The sequence below is a fragment of the Filicampus tigris genome, chromosome 15 (genome assembly GCF_054856515.1).
Source record: "Filicampus tigris isolate MCC_2025a chromosome 15, RoL_Ftig_1.0, whole genome shotgun sequence".
NCBI classification, from domain to species: Eukaryota; Metazoa; Chordata; class Actinopteri; order Syngnathiformes; family Syngnathidae; genus Filicampus; species Filicampus tigris.
In genome coordinates this window covers 7,647,875-7,667,114 of record NC_141231.1, presented here as the reverse complement: position 1 = coordinate 7,667,114, position 19,240 = coordinate 7,647,875, and the positions used below count along the sequence as shown (strand labels likewise).

At 38.2% G+C, this 19,240-nt stretch overlaps 2 protein-coding genes across 6 annotated transcripts; one reads left to right on the top strand and one right to left on the bottom strand.

Annotated features, from left to right (window-relative positions):
- Window positions 1-858: 858 nt before the first annotated feature.
- Window positions 859-14,555, top strand: nop14 (NOP14 nucleolar protein homolog (yeast)). 2 transcript variants are annotated; one of them, XM_086053858.1, is made up of 19 exons: window positions 859-1,050; window positions 2,616-2,798; window positions 3,216-3,350; window positions 3,429-3,570; window positions 4,362-4,510; window positions 4,584-4,721; window positions 5,234-5,356; window positions 6,191-6,322; window positions 6,408-6,774; window positions 7,852-7,982; window positions 8,047-8,132; window positions 8,219-8,248; window positions 9,344-9,410; window positions 9,776-9,929; window positions 10,003-10,162; window positions 10,806-10,953; window positions 11,208-11,326; window positions 11,405-11,560; window positions 11,638-14,555. In XM_086053858.1, exons 2-19 carry the CDS (start codon window positions 2,616-2,618, stop codon window positions 11,732-11,734), a joined length of 2,517 nt encoding a protein of 838 aa, XP_085909984.1. In that variant the 5' UTR covers window positions 859-1,050; the 3' UTR covers window positions 11,735-14,555. The 2 variants fall into 2 exon arrangements, with proteins under 2 accessions (XP_085909984.1, XP_085909983.1); XM_086053857.1 differs by having other exon boundaries at window positions 8,219-8,354; window positions 9,309-9,410.
- On the bottom strand, window positions 12,552-18,694 carry LOC147135299 (uncharacterized). 4 transcript variants are annotated; one of them, XM_086053860.1, is made up of 6 exons: window positions 18,575-18,694; window positions 18,025-18,173; window positions 17,226-17,255; window positions 16,727-16,869; window positions 13,075-13,146; window positions 12,552-12,992 (listed from the first exon to the last, which is right to left on the bottom strand). In XM_086053860.1, exons 2-6 carry the CDS (start codon window positions 18,143-18,145, stop codon window positions 12,978-12,980), a joined length of 381 nt encoding a protein of 126 aa, XP_085909986.1. In that variant the 5' UTR covers window positions 18,146-18,173; window positions 18,575-18,694; the 3' UTR covers window positions 12,552-12,977. The 4 variants fall into 4 exon arrangements, with proteins under 4 accessions (XP_085909986.1, XP_085909987.1, XP_085909988.1 ...); XM_086053861.1 differs by lacking the exon at window positions 18,575-18,694 and adding an exon at window positions 18,282-18,363; XM_086053862.1 differs by lacking the exon at window positions 18,575-18,694 and adding an exon at window positions 18,301-18,363.
- Window positions 18,695-19,240: the final 546 nt, after the last annotated feature.

The window sequence follows — 19,240 nt, the reverse complement described above, 5'->3', positions numbered from 1 at the left end:
TCCACATTCCAAAAATGTTGATTAAACTGACTGATTAAATATTCAATTAGTGAGAAAGTGAGTGTGCATGGTTGTTCATATGTGCCCTGGCCTACAATTGGATGGTGACCAGTCTAGGGTGTGCTCTGCTTAAACTGCTCACATGCCCGTAATCTGATTAAATTTTGCAGATGGATGGATGGATGAATCAAAGAAAAGCGTCTGATCCAAATTCAAGCAATATAATTAACAGATAAATACAATATGTCCACAAAACTGTTTGCCATGGTATTTATCCTTAAAAAAATCTGAATTAAAATAAACGATCAGTCTATAATGTACATATTAATGAGGGAAAGTTATTTAATTGACGAATAGAGGAAAAGATACACAGGCCAACATTTTTTTTGCTTTTTTTTAAATCAAAGATGCAAGTAGACTTTTCTAGATTATTTTTTCGCGCTGATTCTGAATCTTCCCTTGTTTTTTCTCCAGCACATCAGGTTTTCATAACATAATGCAACGCATGGTAAAAACCCGTAGTGCACAATCTTTTAAAGGTCGAATTTAAAAACAAAAAATGAAAATATCTCAAAAATCAGTGTAAAAAATAGGACGCATAATGCCATCTCTGTTAAAAATGTGCTGTTGACTAGTGATATTTTTTATTTTATTGAAAACCTTCAATAAAAAAATTATAACTTGTTATATGAATACAGTGTGTATAAATATATACAATATATTTAATCGAATCAAAAAGTGTATTTTAAAAAATGTCCGCTCGACCTTTTCTGGACGTGTTAATCGTGTAATTCTATTTTTGAACGCTGTAGTGGCGCTGTAAGCAAACGTGCAACATACGGTAGCTCTTGTTTGTGCTGCTTTCCTTTGTTTTTTGAACTTTCACACCGTCCGACGCATGTATGCTTGTGGTCAACCTGGAGCGAAACAACGTGGATATTGCTCTTAAAATAACTTTTTAGTTATTGAAGTACGCGTCACCTCCATTTAGCGATTAAATGTCCCTTTCGCGGTGGATTGTATAAATTGACTCTCCGCGACACATACACGGTAATTTCTCAAGTGATGGTTTGTTTATGGTTCCGCTAATAATTTTGCTAACAGAGCTAATGTGTCTGCTTAGAAACAGCGACATGTACTGTAATATATGAATATTCAATGAATTATATTTTCTGTTTGCATTTGAATGCGGAAGTGCTGACGCTGAACTGAAATGGTTCAGAATGGAATTTATGTGAAAATTGTGATTTCTTGGACCTTCACAAATGGTAGTCTGAATGAACAGAAAATGACTCCCATCAATTTGGGCGTTCTATAAGGGAAATGTGAATGAAAATTGCTGAAATTTTGGACGTTCTGAAGTAGCTTTTGGGATATGTAATGGTTTGGCATCAGCCACCAATCGTGATTGGCTTATTTCTGTGGACGTGATCGGCATATGTCGATCAATGCCTTCATTGCCGATCACAAAAAAAAAAAAACCGATGACTGACCCACAGCTTGTACTTGGTATCCTGCAGCAAACCAGAGACTACACTGTTTTCAGTGTAGTGGCCACTGCCCCTTTCCTTATCACTGGACAGGAAACCTGGAAAGAATGTTTTTTTAAAAAATTTTAGTGATCAATTAATAAAGCCATTAAAAGACGGATTAATCGATTGTTCAGGTAATCTTTAGTGAGTAGCTCTAAATTGAATTGTAAAATGTGCAGCTACTCCATGTGACCAGTATCAGAATTGGTATTAGCCAATGTCACACATGGATGATTGGTATTACAAAAAAAAAAGCACAGAATGATATGTGGGAATTTGAGGGACGAAAATATAGAGTCCCCTCCAAGAGTGTTCGCATGGTCAGGTCATTTGTTTTTGTTGTAACCTTAAGACGTGTGGGTTTCAGATCAAAATATTTAACAGTAGGCAAAAGGTCCATCTTTTAATTCATGGCATTTACATATCGATGTGTTCAACAACTCAGAACAGAGGACCTTGAAGCACCATTGAAGCCACCCATTTTTAATGCAAGCAAAAATATTGCAACAGACATTATTAAATTAATTGAATAACATTTAATATTTGGTGGCATAACCCTTACTTGCAATAACTGCATCAAGTCTGCGACCCACTGACTTCACCAGAGTGTTGCTTTCTTCATTTGAAATTCTTTTCCAGGCCTTTACTGCAGCCCCTTTCAGTTCTTGTTTGTTTCTGGGGGTTATTTCGCTTCAGTGTACTTTTCAGGAGGTGAAATGCATGCCCTCTTGGGTTAAGGGCCGGTGGTTGACTTGTCTAGTCTCAGACTTTCCACTTTCCCCCTGATGAATTCCTTTGTCGTGTTGGCAATGTATTTTAGGCTCATTATTTTGTTGCATGATGAAGCTTCTCCCAATTAGTTTGAATGCATTTCTCTGTAAATTGCCAGACAAAATGGTTTTGTAGACTTCAGCATTCTTTCTGCTGTAGCCTGTCATCATGAGTTACATTATCAAGAAGGACTGGTAAGCAGACGTTGACGTTTAAGTGGTTTGTTGTTGTGATAAATTTAATAGTTATCATTTTTTGTTGTAGAATAAAATTGTGCTTAAGCATTTACACAATAATAAATGACTATTACAGATGGGGAAGGTGCCCAAAAAGCGGAGTGTGGCTGACAAAGTTCGCAAAGTGAAGACCTCTACCGAGATCAAGAACAACCCCTTTGAGGTGAAAATCAACCGCAAGAAATTCGATGTGCTGGGAAGGAAAAGCAAGCATGATGTGGGCCTCCCTGGAGTGTCCCGCTCCAAAGCCATCAACAAGGTGAGACTCCGGAGACATCATATGTACAATTTTCACCAGGGAATCATTTTGAATGGAAACAGTTTGTTCCGGGGTCAATCTGTCACATATCCTAAAGCCTTTACTACTGTACGTGTTAATTGACACTTCAACATTCCCTACTCTCAAGTATCTTTTTTGGTAGTACTTGATGTAGAAAGTTCGACAACTGTACACTGTAATAGAGAAAGAATAGGAAGCGGTTTCTTGATGCAATTACGTTAGCATCTACCTCCACTTTCCATTTCTTGTTCTCTGTTTCTTGTCACAAATTTCCCCTTTGCTGTCATGAGTACCCTTCTGTGGTGTCATGGCACCAAAAGCAAAGCACACACGGAATCCTTTTCAATGCTCACTGAGCTGCAGTCTCATGGGATGATGTTTGCTGACGTTCAATAGAGGAAGGAAACGCTCTTGAAGGAGTACAAGCAGAAGAACAAGAGCAACAAGTTCATCGACAGGCGCTTTGGGGAGTACGACTCCAAAATGGCGCCCGAAGAGAAGATCCTGCAGAGGTTCGCCATGGAGAGACAGGTGAGCTATGCCGCCATTTTACAAACATTTGACTGTGTTGTCAAGTCTCTTGAATGGCTTTTAAATGGTGCATTTCAGCGCGCTCATGAGAAGAAAGACATGTACAACCTGAATGAGGAAGAGGAGCTGACTCATTACGGACAATCTCTGTCCGAATTGGAAAAGTTCGCTGACTTGGTGAACAGTGACGACGAGTCGGAGGAGAAAGGGCGTTTGTCGGGTAAGAACCAAAAATGCGAGCTAATGCTTACGTTACAGCGAACGAGAGGAATATTTTCACAATCACATTTTCTAAAGTGCACCCACCCACACCTAAATTAAAAGTATTGAACGGATGATAAAAATTATACAGGTTTTTAACATCTTTAAATATTTTATGTCATAATAAATATAATACTTTGGTCAAATAAAGAATATACATTCTTACATACAAATATAAAGCTATTTTTGAAATAATACTTTGGTAAAATAAAACAGAAATAGATCATAATAATCCATCTTATCTGACCATCAATAAAATGAAGGAAAAAAAGTGTATATATGGAATAAAAAAGATGATTGTTAATACTATAAATAAATCAATAATAATGCAAGAGAATTTTTTAAATAAAAATTAACCCGTTAAGGACGGGAGTGCATAATCGCCTTTCTACCATAGAGTGTATAGGTCATTTTCTATTTATTATTTAATTCTCGGTCTCTTAACCAATGAAATGCATCAGAATATACACGTGACGGTGTCGTAAACCCGCGGAGAATGTTCTGTAATTTTTCAAGACATAATGGCGGAGACCGCGGTCACGGGAGCCCTTAAATGAGTAACGGCAGTGATAGAAACGATGCGATTGTGGACTTTGAACCAGTAGAACCAGACCGACGTGATATATGGTTAAGATATATGTTTGGAGACAATGATAATATCGACGTCTCTATAACAGAAAAGAGGATGGTAATTACCACTCATTTTTAAAAATGTAATTTAAATTAAAAACTTGATTTGGAATCTTTTAGCTGAGCTGACTGCCTCTCACTTTGGCGGCGGTGGGGGCCTCCTGAGGAAAAAGAGCGCTGGGGAACAACCAGACGACGAGGGAGGCCCGAAGGCCAAGTCCAGGCAGGAGCTGATCGAGGAGCTCATCCACAAGTCCAAACAGGAGAAGGTGAGCCGCCTCCTCGCTGTTGGGAGCCATGACATATGACAAATAAAACCGCCATCCTCCTCTTTTTGCTCAGAGGGAGCGACAGGTGCAAAAGGAGGAGGCACAGGAGCTGACAGACAAGCTGGACCAGGAGTGGAAGAACATCCAGACGCTCATGGTGCGCAAAAAGCCCAAAGCTCAGCGGGACGAGACGCCGGCGGAGAAACCAAAGGTGGGAGCACCAGCTGGATCAGGGGCCGGTCACCAACCTTTTTCAAACATTTTCATTTGATTTGTACACTCATCTTGTGAATGAGTTCTCACAATTATTAGGAAACAGACAAATATCAAAAGGTAACAATTCACTTTTATGAATCTGCCATTGTTCACATTTTCAATTCCAATGATTTTCATTACATTACTGATAAATGGGATTGAGCGCGGAGCTGAAAATTTGTCAGCCACAAAAAAAACAGTAGTAAAATAAAAATAAATTCAGCAAATTTACTGGTAAAAGTAGACTTGTACTGTCTCAGAATTTGGGGGCAAAATGCCACCAGCCCTGCAGTGCCATAAAAATACAGATGTTTCCCCAAACATAATGAATCATTTGATTAATAATCAGTATTATGATATTGATCAAAATAATCGTGATTATGATTTTGGCCAAAATCGTTTAGCACCATGTGGAGTTGATTACTGCAGATGCTCACTGAGCTGACTTTGCCCTTTACGTTTACGCAGCTGGAGGAGTACGACAAGATGGTGCGGGAGCTGGGCTTCGAGATGAAGGCTCAGCCCTCTGAGAAATTGAAGACCCCCGAGGAGCTCGCCAGGGAGGAGCGGGAGAAGCTGCAGAAACTGGAGGTGCGTTCACAAAATGACATTCTGAACGAGCATACAAGGGTAAATACTAGTTAACCGCTGTGTAGGAAAGGGCCAAAAATAAAATGGACTAAGGTGTCAGTTGATGTGTGTGTTGCAGAGAGGTTCTATCTCTTAACATAAACTCAGCTGATGTAGCAGCTGCACTGAATTTTGCAACACAGGCTACTACATACGTATGGTACATATGATCAGATACTCTGTCTTTGGTGAAGCAACATGTGGCGCATAACCCATGGTTGTCCTTGCCACAGAAGAAGGAAGGTCAGTTGTTTGAGAATTGTCATTTACTTTACCACAAAATACTTAATGAACTTGTTTTTACAACTATACTACTATATACAAATACTACAAAAACAAAACCTAATACCAAAACTAATAAAAACAAAACTAAAACAAAGCTTTTTTGAAAAAACAAAAACTACCGTAATCATACCTAACAAATCTCTAACTGAATTTAAAAACTAAATAAATACCGGTAAATGAAAAATCCAAAACTATTACAACCATTTTGGGAATGTTTTGTATTTTCAGGGAAAAATTAGATTATATGAAAAAAGAAAAAGCTGAAGAGCAAGATGTTGTAGTTCTAGAGAAAAAAACAGATATTTCTGAAGGAAGTTGATCATTCGAAAACAAAGCTTTACATTTTCAATGAAAAAAATATATTTTAATTGGAAAAATATCTACTTTTGAGATTTAAAAAAAATCATAGGTTTTTAAAAGTATTTTTGAAAATGTTTCATAATAACCAAAAAATTTCATATTTTTAAGAAAAATAGTCATATCCATAACCCACCTGATTGTTTTCTTAAGGCGGATCGACTGAGGAGGATGATGGGTGATGAAGAGGTGGAAGCAGCGCCGAGTCGTAGTCACGTCTCGGCCGACGACCTCCATGACGGCTTCATCCTGGACAAAGATGACAAGAAAACTTTAGCCTATCAGGTGACACGAGATACCCTACATGAACACAACATATGTTTTGTACAGGAAATATGTACGGGTTATATATGTTTGCTCTATTGTAAAGGATGGCAAATGGAATCTTGACGAGGAACCAGTTGAGAATGGAGCAAAAGGTAAAGAGGAAGAATCTGAGGAGGATGAAGAGGCGGATGGTGACAGCAATGAGGAAGATGAAGAAGAGGCGGATGGTGGCAGCAACGAGGAAGATGAAGAGGCGGATGGTGGCAGCAATGAGGAAGAAGATGAGAATGATGATGATGATGAGGAGGAGGAGGAGGGGGAGATGGGAGAGGATGGTCATTCAGACTTGGAGTCAGAGCGAGAAAGTGAGGAAGAGGTGGAGGATGAGGAGATCAAACCGAAGAAGAACAAAGAGGAGAAGAAGGCCCAGCAGGAAGCGGCCAAAGCTGAACTTCCGTACACGTTCACTGGTAATGAACCTCTTTGATTAGACTGTTAGCAATGGCTCGTTAGCGCTCTGTTACATTATTAGATTCAGAAACCTTTTTTGAGCCTTGTGGAATAATTAAGGGAGCAGAGAGTGGCACTGCTGTTCACACAAGTTAACAACATCAAATAAATAAGGGCATGAATATGTGTGAGGATGCAATGAAAACACTATATGTTCTAGCATTAGCAGCAATGAAACGATAAAAAGAATACACAGTCGCTATAAAAAGTGGACACACCCCAGGTTCAAATGCAAGGTTTTTGTGATATTAAAATAAATGAAGTCTATGATAAATTATTTTACAATCGTTCCATCATTAATATGAACTATATCCTGTACAACTCAATTGGGGGGAAAGCAGAAAATAGTCTTGTAGTCAAGTCTTGTACTGCGTTTGAAACGGTTAAATAATTCGGTCTTTCTTTCTTTTTTTTTTTTTGCAAATTTTTGACAATGCAAACCAAGACCAATTCCATGTAACTGATGAAACTGTACTACCGCCTCTCTTTTGCTCCCATGTTATCGGTATAATAGATAGTTTTACTCAACTTTACTCGTTATTGACAAAAAAAACGGCCTGACCCAAAACCTGAACTCATTCACTGCTATTGATGAATTTACTTGTCTTTTCACAGTCCAGCCATTCAATCCCAACGACTTATTTATATTTTTTTCAAATTTTTTCAAACGTTAGGGTAAAAGGGGGTCTGAAAATGTCTGGCAGTGAATGAGTTAAATAGCACTATGTTAGACCGCATGGGCTGTTAGAAGTGTGTTAGCTGATATATTAGCTTTGCTTTCAGCATTTAATTGGCCTGTGTTGCCATCTTTTTATCAGCAGTGTATTTGGTGCCGTTTAGCTACCTCTTATCATTGAAGTTGCATTAGCTGTCTTGTTAGCTGTTTTTTATGCTTAACTAGCTAGTAGCTACCATTAGCAGTAGCACTGTTATAGTCAGAATTATCCGTCCGTCCAATAGTATTAGTGTCTTCTTGTGTGTTTTTTTTGTGTGTTTTTTTAACGTGTAACAGCTTGCATTGTTTATCGTTCTTACAGTTCCAGAAAGCTCCAAAGATCTTGAAAAGCTACTTCGCGGTCACACACCTGAGAACCAGCGCCTCATCGTGGCCCGGACTCAGAAGTGCAACCACCCCAGCCTGGCTGTGGGGAATAAGCTCAAACTGCAGGTACAATCGTGTATTTATTTTGCGTAATTAATCCTATTATGAATGAATAATGTCTGTGTGTCAGAAACTGGTGGGGTTTCTGTTGGACTACCTTGGAGAACTGTCCTGTCGGAGTCCTCCTGAACTTACCACTGTTGACAAGCTAATTCCGTGAGTTAATTGTTAGTTGTAAGCTAATTTAAATATCTTCAATATTTATCTTCCATAAATTATTTCTTCTTTTATCATCCGTGTAGAGAGGTATACAGCTTGTGTCAGATGTTTCCAGAAGCAGCCTGTAAGTCCATGCAGACAATCATTGGAGATGCTGCTCACAGCATGGAGGAAGTGCTCGAAGTCAAAGGGAATGCTGCCTTCCCAACACTAGATGTGGTATTATTAACTATTCCTTACCTTATTTTGCCTTATTTTAGCACTTTTGTCTGCCTTAAACATGGTTTTATTTTCTAAACCAAATCACACCTAGTTCATCCTATTGTCCATTTTTTTTCCAGTAAATTACAGTAGCCGCTATGTTACACACTGCTGTCACGAATTTATTCATCTGCTATAAATTACTTAAGAGCCATTCACAGTGTGATTGTTTCTCCATTAGAGCGGTCTAGCCTGTGTAACAATTTGTTTTTCATGATTTAGACACCTAACAATTATTAGCTTTTTCAAATCTACTGTTTATTATTAATATTCCTGCATTTGTGCTCAAACAGTGAATTAGCATCCATTCTCAAGTCTGGTTTTCTGTCCAGTATCAATGCTTGAGCCCATTGTTCAGCTGTGCTGTATGATAGCATTGACTTTGTTGCACCCTGAGCAGGGTTAGCAATACCAGGGTTCCCTGAGATCCTTCAAAAGTTTAAAAAGACATTGAATCCATAAAAAATACGGCCTTAATTGGCATTATAATATCTTGAATCAATCTGTTAAAAGTCTTAAAAAATGTTGACATATGATTAAGTGGGATTTTACAATTGTATATAGTCTCAAATCTAAAAATTATATTAACATTCTTAAGACAATCTATGGAATGACTGGTGATATCATTACACAATAATGGACGAGGAACCAACAAAACAGTAATGTGGACTCTAAAGAGCAGATGCACATCATTTATTTACTGGAGCAACTTTGGCCAACATGGGATATTGGGAGCATTGTGAAGTTGGACTTAAATTTAATATAAAATTGGTTTAAAATGTCTTGAATTTAACTTGCCTTAGGAACCCTAAATATGTTAGCATCACTTAAAATCGTACAATGGTATGAGATAGCTGTGTTTGCTTTTGGTGTTTATGGATACTGTATGTTTATTCATATTTTTGCTTTTAGCTAATTTACCTGAAGGTGGTGGCATTGCTGTTTCCTACATCTGACTTCCGACATCCTGTCACCACACCGGCACTGCTTTACATAGGCCAAGCTCTCACGAAGGTGCGTAATACATAGCACACACCACATAGTCATTGTGTGTACATGGTCAGGAAGTAGTATACACTGCATGGTTATAGTACATATCACATTAGCACATATCTCATAGTGCACATCATATAACACTGGTCAACAGCAAATGTTAATCAGAGATGGCTTTGTGTATCCTTAAAGGTTTTTTGAGGTTTATTTAAAAAATGTCTTTCCTTTTTTGTAGCACATCAGGTTTTTGAGTTATTTTCATGTTTTTCACAGTCAAATTCACAATCAGAGACAAAAAAATGGCCTTACATACACACTCAGTAATGCCACTATTTGAGCAGGTACAGTATGTTCCCATATAAAGACTCCAAATTATGTGTGCACAGTGCCCGGTGAGGTCATTAGAGGACGTGACGTCGGGTTTAGCGTTGTGCTGTCTGGCAGTGGAGTACGTCTCTTTTTCCAAGCGCTTTCTGCCCGAGCTCATTAACTTCCTGTCCGGAACGCTACATCTAGCCGTACGGGACAAGACCTCTGCAGGTTGACGCCATCTCATCTTCACGCCATTTCATCGCCGCTACCAACAAACTGATTTTTTTTCTTGATATTGCAGGTTACAGTGTCGTTCCACCTTTTAGGAGCACGGGGAAACACAGCAATCTGCTGGTGCTGTCCGACCCCGAATCCTGGAAGAGCTGGAGTGGGAAAACCCTGCCGCTGTCTGCCACACAGCACCTCACGTTAAAGAATGACGTGGACGCAGATCACTACAGGTAGCGGTTTGCAAGTTTCCCTGTTGAATTGAAGACTAAATCGTCTATAGGTGTGAATGGTTTTCTGATTGTACTCTGCAATTGGCTGGCGACCAGTTCAGTGTGTGCTCCACCATTGTCACTTCCAGTGAATTTACTTTTCTTTTACGAATCTGTCATTTTTATTTTAAAGCAGTTTTTGTGTTGTTCCTTTTTTTTTTTATTTACTTCTTCGTTGTTAAAGAAATTTAAAAATTCTAATAATTGATTCTATTTTTTCATTTGTCTTTACATGTATTTTAAAAGCATGTGCAGTATTTTATTTTGAAAATGCAATTACATTTGATTTGATTTTTGATTTTTTAAAGTATTTTAAAAATGTTGATTTGGTTTGTATTAATTTCATTTGAAGTTTAAAAGTAAATTCAACATAATTTGTAAAATGTGTTTTATTTTGTATTCATTTTATTCTTTCAAATTTAATTTGATCTTATTACTTTCAGACTTTTTTGTATAAGTTAAAAATAATTACTTGGCACATGTAAGACAGTATGGAATATTAAAATGTTACTAAAACATCACCTGTAAAAACATTTCCCCCGCTTTTGTCACCAGTTTTGCAATTCATAAGTGATGAAAAATTCTGTAATGTTATTGTTGTCAGGTTGACATGCGTGTCCACGTGCATGGAGTTGCTGAACAAATGCTGTGTGCTGTACAAGGACCTGGCCTGCTTCTCACACATCTTTCAGCCAATCACAGCGCTGCTCTCACAACATTTCTCCTCAAACTTATTACCAGAGCCTTTAAAGGTGGGTTGTCCTTAACTCCTATCTTTACCTTATATAATACCAGCCGGGACTTTTTTGAATGATTGAACAGAACTATTTCCCTTTTGATTAGAATAACAATTTGGATATTATCATGTCTGGAGAAGACAGAAATATTGAAAAATAAGTAGCGTGATTTTGAGCACAGACCAGAAACACTTCATGCTGTCAGAATTTAACAAAATGGGTCGTGTTGTGTAGCTTTGTGTGAGAATGTTCTTAAATTGTCGCCACAGGAGCTTCGAGCGGCGATTCTGGAGGTCGTCGGCGGTGATCCGCTCGCTCGCAGCCGTCTAGTGTTCGATAAGAAGAAGCCTGTCCCTCTGAAGCTGTTTACACCCAAGATTGTGCAGGTGTACGTGAACATAAAAAGCGGTCATAATGAGGCGCACGTGTGGCACTTTAGTCAGTGCTACGTGTTTCTTTCCTGCAGGTTGGACTACGGGAAGAAGCGTGGCCAGACCAGGGAGCAGAAGGAAGAGCACAGACTGCGTCACAAGTACAAGAAAGAGTTCAAGGGAGCACTGAGGGAGATCAGGAAGGACACTCACTTCCTCGCCAGCGAGAAGCTCAACGAAGTCATGATAAGGTAGGTGTTATTGTCACGCGAGCCTCGCGAAGCTCGTGGGCGCCGCTCACCCTCAACCTGCTTATTGTTACCCACAGGGACACAGAAAGGAAGAGGAAGGTAAAGGAGCTCTTCGGCAGCTTAGCCACGCAGGAGGGAGAGTGGAAAGCTCTCAAGAGGAGGAAGAGGAAATGAGCGTCCTGCCTCACATGGACGATTCTTGACTTTTTTTCTGACAACTACACACTTCTGGTGTCAACTCCACACATACACAGTTGACATGTTACAATACGCAATCACTCAGGACTGGTTTCATGAATCCATTTTCTTCGCCAGTCTTATACAGTCGCTGTTTTTGTGAGGCTCGTCAATAGGTGATGAGAACATCCAGGTGGAGCTAATTGTCTGATACAATTTTACTGTAAAATGCAAATCTAAATGTCAGTTAAAATGTTAACATTTCAATTTCTTTTGTAAATGTCTGGTGGACCTTAAGAACTACACAGCTATATATATTTTACATTGCAAATATTTTCAGACATGTGATTTGCAAGTACACGTTGGTTGAGAACATTCAAGCATTTCTAGCAACACATGCCTGATGTATAATGCATTCAAACTATCCCATAATATCTGCACCTCAATAAACCCTCCCTTTCACCTCTTAAAAAGTATTCATAAAAAAAAAATCATTTAAATGTATTTCCTGTTTTTTAGATCAATATGTCAAAAATGCTTACACTTAAGTATAAAATACACTAATTATAAAATATTTCTTAAAATAGCCGTCACCACTCTTTCCGGAATTGTCGTTAACTTTAACAAACACTGTGCTGCAAATAAACGCCTCAATTTTCCCTATAGCGCAAATAGAATTAAAAAAAAAAAAAAAAAGATGGCTAAAATGTTTTCTTATGTATTTAAATTGTCATTATTTATGGAAAAAGGATATTTAATACTACAATAAATTAACACTCACTTCCCCCCTAATCAAGGCAAAAACAGTTACAGGTACTTTTAAACACATACTTTTATTCAACACTAAATCCCATATGATATCATACATACAGGTCCATACATTTATTTTCAATTTCATGATGAAAATACAACATGGATACATAAACGGACGCCATAGCAAAAAATAGAGAATATTGACATGGTCATTGTTCATATAGAGACGGGTGGGTAATTGTGGTCTAGTTCCATGTGCTACTTACTGACAAACGCACACAGCGATAATAAATTGGAATCATCACTGTCACAAACAAGACACCTGAGGTCAATTTGCTGATGTGCAAAAGACACGCACAATACAAACACACACCGTCTTTCAATACAAAACTTTTACACACACGGACATCATAGACGACCAAGACGAGGCACGACGGGACTTGGCAGAGAGACATGGAATGTTCCGACCGTCCATCTTAAAACATCTTCAGTCTGTGTCGTCCTAAGAGACAAGACGAGACCAGATGTCATCACTCACATCCATGGCAAGTGTTTTTTTTTTTTTCATTTTAATGGAATCTCACCTCAGTGGCGTCAGTGGTGTCGGTATCTACCGGTGACTCAGCCGCATCTTGAGCGGCAGAGTTGTCATCACTCTGGAAGACAGGCAAACGGCAACAAAAAAAATGGCACTCAAATTTTTCAGACAATTTCCCTGGCTGACGTTTCTCATTAATCACCAACCTCTTTGAACAATGTCACCACCCACACTTCCATACATTTGGAATTTAAAAAAATAAAATAAGTTTTGTTTTTTGTTTTTTTACACACACAAAAACAGCAGTCATTTGGACTGGGGAAAAAAATGTACTCACAAAAATGCTATAATCAAGAAAATAGACTTGAAATATGGCAATAAAGCGACAATTTTATGAGACAAAGTTGTAATGACAGTAGGGCTGGGCGATATGACTGAAAAGTATATCACGATATAAGTGTTTCATATTGGTCGATATTGATATATATTGATTTTTTTTCTTTTTTCCAACTATTGAAAATAATGACCTGAAGAAAAATACATTTAGGTTATTTTATTTTAACATAATACTTAACCTTTAATAAGAGGTCAATGTAACTATGAAAGAGTGAAATAAACTGGTCGATATTAAGATTAAATAAACTCAGTTTTAAAGATAATGTGCTTAGAAGGGCTGAGAAATGTTTGAAAAACTGTCACAATCTAAGTATTTCATATCAGTCAATATTGATTTTGTTTTAAACATTTTCTTTAAATAACAGTTAACTGTTTTTTTGTACATCGTCATGTCATGTAATGTGCAGTTTGTCCTCCATCGGTGCATTGTAAATGCTTATTTGCATTATGTCTACCCCAAAGCAGTTGTTGACATATATTAGCCTTCATTCAATGTTCATCCAATGTAAGTGAACGAATACTCTCTTGCAGTGCATACATCATCGTTGACCAACCGTCTTAGGACTACTTTATCTTTTTAGTTGCCGTAGTCCATTCATATTTTACTTGCTTGATTTTACCTTGAGTGCGATGCCGGTGTCGGATAAGGCTAACTACTGCTAGCATGTCAAAGACAAGAACTCCTCTACTTGTACACCATGGCTCCATCCACGGGTTTTTAATAGAGTTATCATGCATAGTACAATTTAATTGTAAGAGTTGTACTGAGTCGAGTGGTCAATTATTTGAGCAAAGTTACGGCGCTCGCTCGCTGGTCAGAGCCAATTCCGATTATTAGTAGTCAAGGAGGCCAATAAACAACATTTGGAGCACATTGTCATTTTCAATAAAAAGGGTAAAATTAAAAAAATATATATATTTTTTGCAAATCTGTAAAGTTGTTCAATAAACATGCTTTACCTAAAACAGACATAATTTAATTCTAACAATTAGTTGATGGAGCTCCCAGGGTTATCAGCATGTCTTTTTTTTTTAACTCCGTAATAAAGAGAATTTCAGTCAAAGAACAGACAGGTTGTTAAAGAAAGGACGTGGGTGTGAATAAATAAATAAAAAATTGGAAACATTGAAGGCGGTGCTCGCTCCGATTCACTTGAATGGAACCGGTGCAGTATGTATGCCGCTCACACACACTTTAGCCACAAACTTTGCTCTTTCATCCACATGTAGATATTAAATTGTAAATACTGTATAGTTAATTATTGTTTTAAAATACAGTATATGTGTACTGTATTTTTTACTGAATTTTTATTTCTTATATATACATATAAAGAAATAAAAATTCAGTAAAAAATATGACATATATATATATAAATTTGAGAATACAGCAAGTTCTTTTTACGGCTCAGCATGCGTTGATTTGATGAATCTGGCTTTGGCACAGAAACGCTCCTTTCCCCAAATTGTTCCAACCAAAGTTGGAAGAAGTCCATTCTCCTGACTGATTACCTCTGCCTAGCATTTCATATTGATCCTTTACTTTCCCCTCTGTGTTGCTAGTCGTCTGTCAACCTGGTGTCATTTTCTAATGGGATCCTCGCTGATAAACTGCCTCAGCGTCTAAAAGGATGACACTACGCTGTCAGTCCGTCCATCTGTCGCTCTGTTCCTGCCGCCAGTTGGGCTCATCATAAGGAGTGGGCTCATATTCCAGGTGGTGTGTCGTATCCCACGGGGTGCGTAGCCTGATTACACGCCGCGTCTGTGCGTGTTTAGTCGCGTTAAAGGACATTTGCAAGGACGAAAGGACTTGTTGCTTGTCACTTCAGAGTGGTGCATTGTGACTCATTGAAGAGACACTGTCATCTCCAAACATGTTCAACACGTAACATCAAGTGTAAATTCTCAACGATATTATTGATTTATTTGGAGCGGGGAAATGTTCCTCCTGACTGATGAGCAACACTGTAAAGATGACGAAGAAGACGTGGGACGACCAACGGCTCAAGGTCACATGGCCATTTTGAGTGGACGTGCATGAAATGGAGGATGAGTCAACGGGAGATGTTAATCCTTCTTTAATGAGGACAGATTTGGGGAAGGTGCTTTTCTGTGCCATGGTGCACAAAGCAAGACCCATTATTAGATTAAGACATGTTCGCAGGAGTTGGGTTTAAAAGATTTAAGATTTATTTCAATCTTGCGACATGGCTTGTGCCCCACCCACGCCGCCCCAAGGGGGAAAAAATAAAAATCACAACCACAAACTTGACAGAGTCATTAACATGGATGTCACCATAGCATTCATAGCAGAACGTTTCATGTGACTTGAAGAAGTACGTGAATCAAAATAAACCCACCATTTTTGCTCCCCCCAAAAAGTTGTAATGAAATTTAAGTTAAAATATTCTGAGAATAAATTCACATTTACATGAACATCCAATCATGAGGAGGAAAAAAATAGTTTTATGAAAATAACTAGATTTGCCAAAGTCGCAATTCCGTATTCAAAATATCACAGGCTGTCACAAAACATAAAACCCTGAGAGTTTTTTTTTAAGTGAAAGTCAGGATTTATGAAAATAACTCGCTTTTGTGAGAAAAAAGTGGCGAGAATTTTTTTTTTTTCTTTAACCAAAATACATTTTACCTATATGCCTATGAGAATAGAGTTGCGCAAACGTTTTGGTGGGAATTTTGCATGTTAATGAATATTAATGACTCCTACTACATCCTTAATTTCATTACTTTTTTTCTCATAATTGTACTTTTTGTGTAATTCTTTTCAGTGTTGCTCTAATACTACTTAATGTTTAGCAGGATTCTGTTTTATTTTGGTGAGAATGTAACCAGAGCTGGGCACTTGACCCTTTTTTGCCGGTCGTGCCGCGACCCTCCACCCTTGACCTGGGTACCCTTCCGGCCTCCCCCTGCCCTTATTCATAAAAATTATCACCCCCCGCCCCGTTCGCTCACGCCGACGCGGGAGTAGAAAGAAGCCTAAAAAGAAGCCTTTCACTGAGTAGGCTGAGATGAAATTTGGCCGCCTCGTGACCACGTCAGACGTATGAGGGCCGATTAGCGGGCCGGACTAAAATCCACTTCCGGCCATTTTTTTTAAATGTGTCAGACCCCTCCCCAACAAAGGGGCATCCGGCCGGGCCGGAGGGTCCGACCGGTCCGGCCCTGGGACGAACTGCCCAGCTCTGAATGTAGCTGTAGGATTTTCTTTTCAACTTTTCACTCAAACTTTGGCCTTGGCCTGAGGACAGCTCGTCTTATATTCAAGTATTTGTTCTCACCGGTTTGGCGGGATCCTTCTTGACCAATCCAGTGGCGTTGACGATGTTGCCCGCCCCCTCCACCGTTTTGTTGGCCACGTTGGTCATCCCGCTAACCACTGCTCCACCTACGTGACTCACCCCCTCCACCGTTTTACCTGCGACTGTCGAAAGAAAGAAGAAAGGAGGGCATCAGACACTTTCGATTCCTGTACGACTTTAACTTGAAGAACACACAACCACACCCTCTATTGTCTGTCGGCTTTGTGCAATTAGGCCTTTGCATTTCCAGCACATCTGGTTCTGCTTCACGTGTAAAAGGCACACTTTGCATTTAGCCTATTAACATGGAGCATGGAGCTCCTGGGATGCCTCACGGGAGATCACCATGGGTGCCTCTGCTTGTTTGTGACAGCTACATTTTCCCCTCCCAAGGGGTCCGTGCATGGAAATATGGCACCTTGCTGCTCACCTTCATTCAATTTGTGTAATGTTTAGTGTCAGATAGATCACTAGATACCTGTTGTGACTCCATCCATTGTTTTGTTGCCTGAAAGTAGAAGAGAAAACTATGATGGGTGAAATTGAATGAAATGTACTATTTATACTTATGAATATCAATAATTCATTATTTTAATAATAAAATACATTTGTGATATGTAGATACTGATAATATACAGTATAAATGTTTTTTTAATTACAAGACTAGTAACACAAGTACGAAATATAAATATGAAATATTCATGAAATATGGATATAATGCAGAAAAAGTCACAAAATACACACAATGCAAATGTTTATTTTTTTAAAGATACAAAAGCTAACAAAAGAGTGATAATTCATTATAATTGTACAAAAACCATATGAAAAAAATTAAAGTACAATTCATAGTTTTTTAATATATTATTTTTTAATAACTAATAATTGTTTAATAACTAATGTAAAATGACCTGACATTTACTGTATATGTCAGCTCGTCAAGGTTAAAAGGAGCCAACGTGCCGAAAAATGAAATACAACTAGAAATATAAACAATATTTTAAAATACAAACTTTAAATTAAAATCGAAACATTTTAAGTCTACAATCTACCCCATTGGTGAATAGGATTTGTTAAAATTAAATAACATGGTCTAAAAATTTATGTCAGCTTTCAAGGTTAAATGGGGTTAAGTAGAATGAAAACCTTATTTGAAATCGAAATAAAATACACCTGGCCACTGGCCAGTTCGAACTGCAGCACGTGATCCCGATTAGCGCGACAGAAAGGCGTTGAATGAATGGAAACATCAATGAGGCGATATTAAGTGAGGGACCCACCGACATACAGTACCCCATCTTTGGTGATCTCAGCCGCGCCACTCACTCCCTGCTTGGTCTTCGTTGCAGCCACCACCACTCCTTCCTTGGCTTTGTTCAGTCCTTTCTTCAGCGCCTCCATTTTAGTCCTCTCTGAGCACTCGTTCTTTCTTTACAACGAAAGAGGAGAAAAAGAGGGTCAATCACTGCTGCCGAGATGTCACTTAAACCAGACGCGTGTTGCTGAGCGAACACTACGACGACGCCCTACTTTTTACCGCGCATGTGGATCCTTACCACCTGTGGAAGCGTCGATTGGGGGAGCCCCCCCTTTTTGAAAAATAAAGATGCTAAATACCTGTAGTAGCCGTAAAAATTACACCCAATGTGATTTACTAAAATAGCTAACGATATTAAAATGTAAATAAATATATTAAATGTAAATAAATATAATAAATATATATATATATATATATATATATATATATATATATATATATATATATATATATATATATATATATATATATATATATATATGTTTTTTTTTTGTAATGTCGATGTCACGCACCTGTTGTGTGTTAACGTCCTCTGTCAGTTCCGGGTTGAATTTCCCCCGAAAAACCTGTTTGCTCACTCCAAAACTCACTCGACACAGTGGGAGAGAGAGTAGTGTTGTAGTTGTGTGTGTGCAAAAAGACACGCCTCGTTGATAGAGGGAGTGATGCTGACAGGATGCTTCACGAAGTGCTTTGCAGAAGCGCATCAGCATCAGCCAGCCTCTTGATTTGAAATTATAATCAATACATTTTAGATGAGAGTGGATGTTGTATGGCAGTATCATTAATTGGCATTCAGTTTGTAAATTCCGTAGACTGAATGGCCAATCATGAAAATGTCACAAAAGTAATAATATTAATAATAATAATAACAATAATAATAATATTAACAATAATAATAATAATAATAATAATAATAATAATAATAATAACAATAATGATAACTTTTCATGTTGACTCTACAATGTAGGGTCACTTGGGTTTTAAGTAAAACAACAGAATGTTTTCCAGTAAGCACGGTGTGACTTGTAATATTCTTATGGTCACTAGATGGAGCCAGAGTACATCAAACCTACAGACACCTTCGCTAAAAAGCAACGGGTCCATATTTGATATACAAACACATACTGTCAAGTGTCAATGATAGATAGATTATTCATTCATTCATTCATTATCCA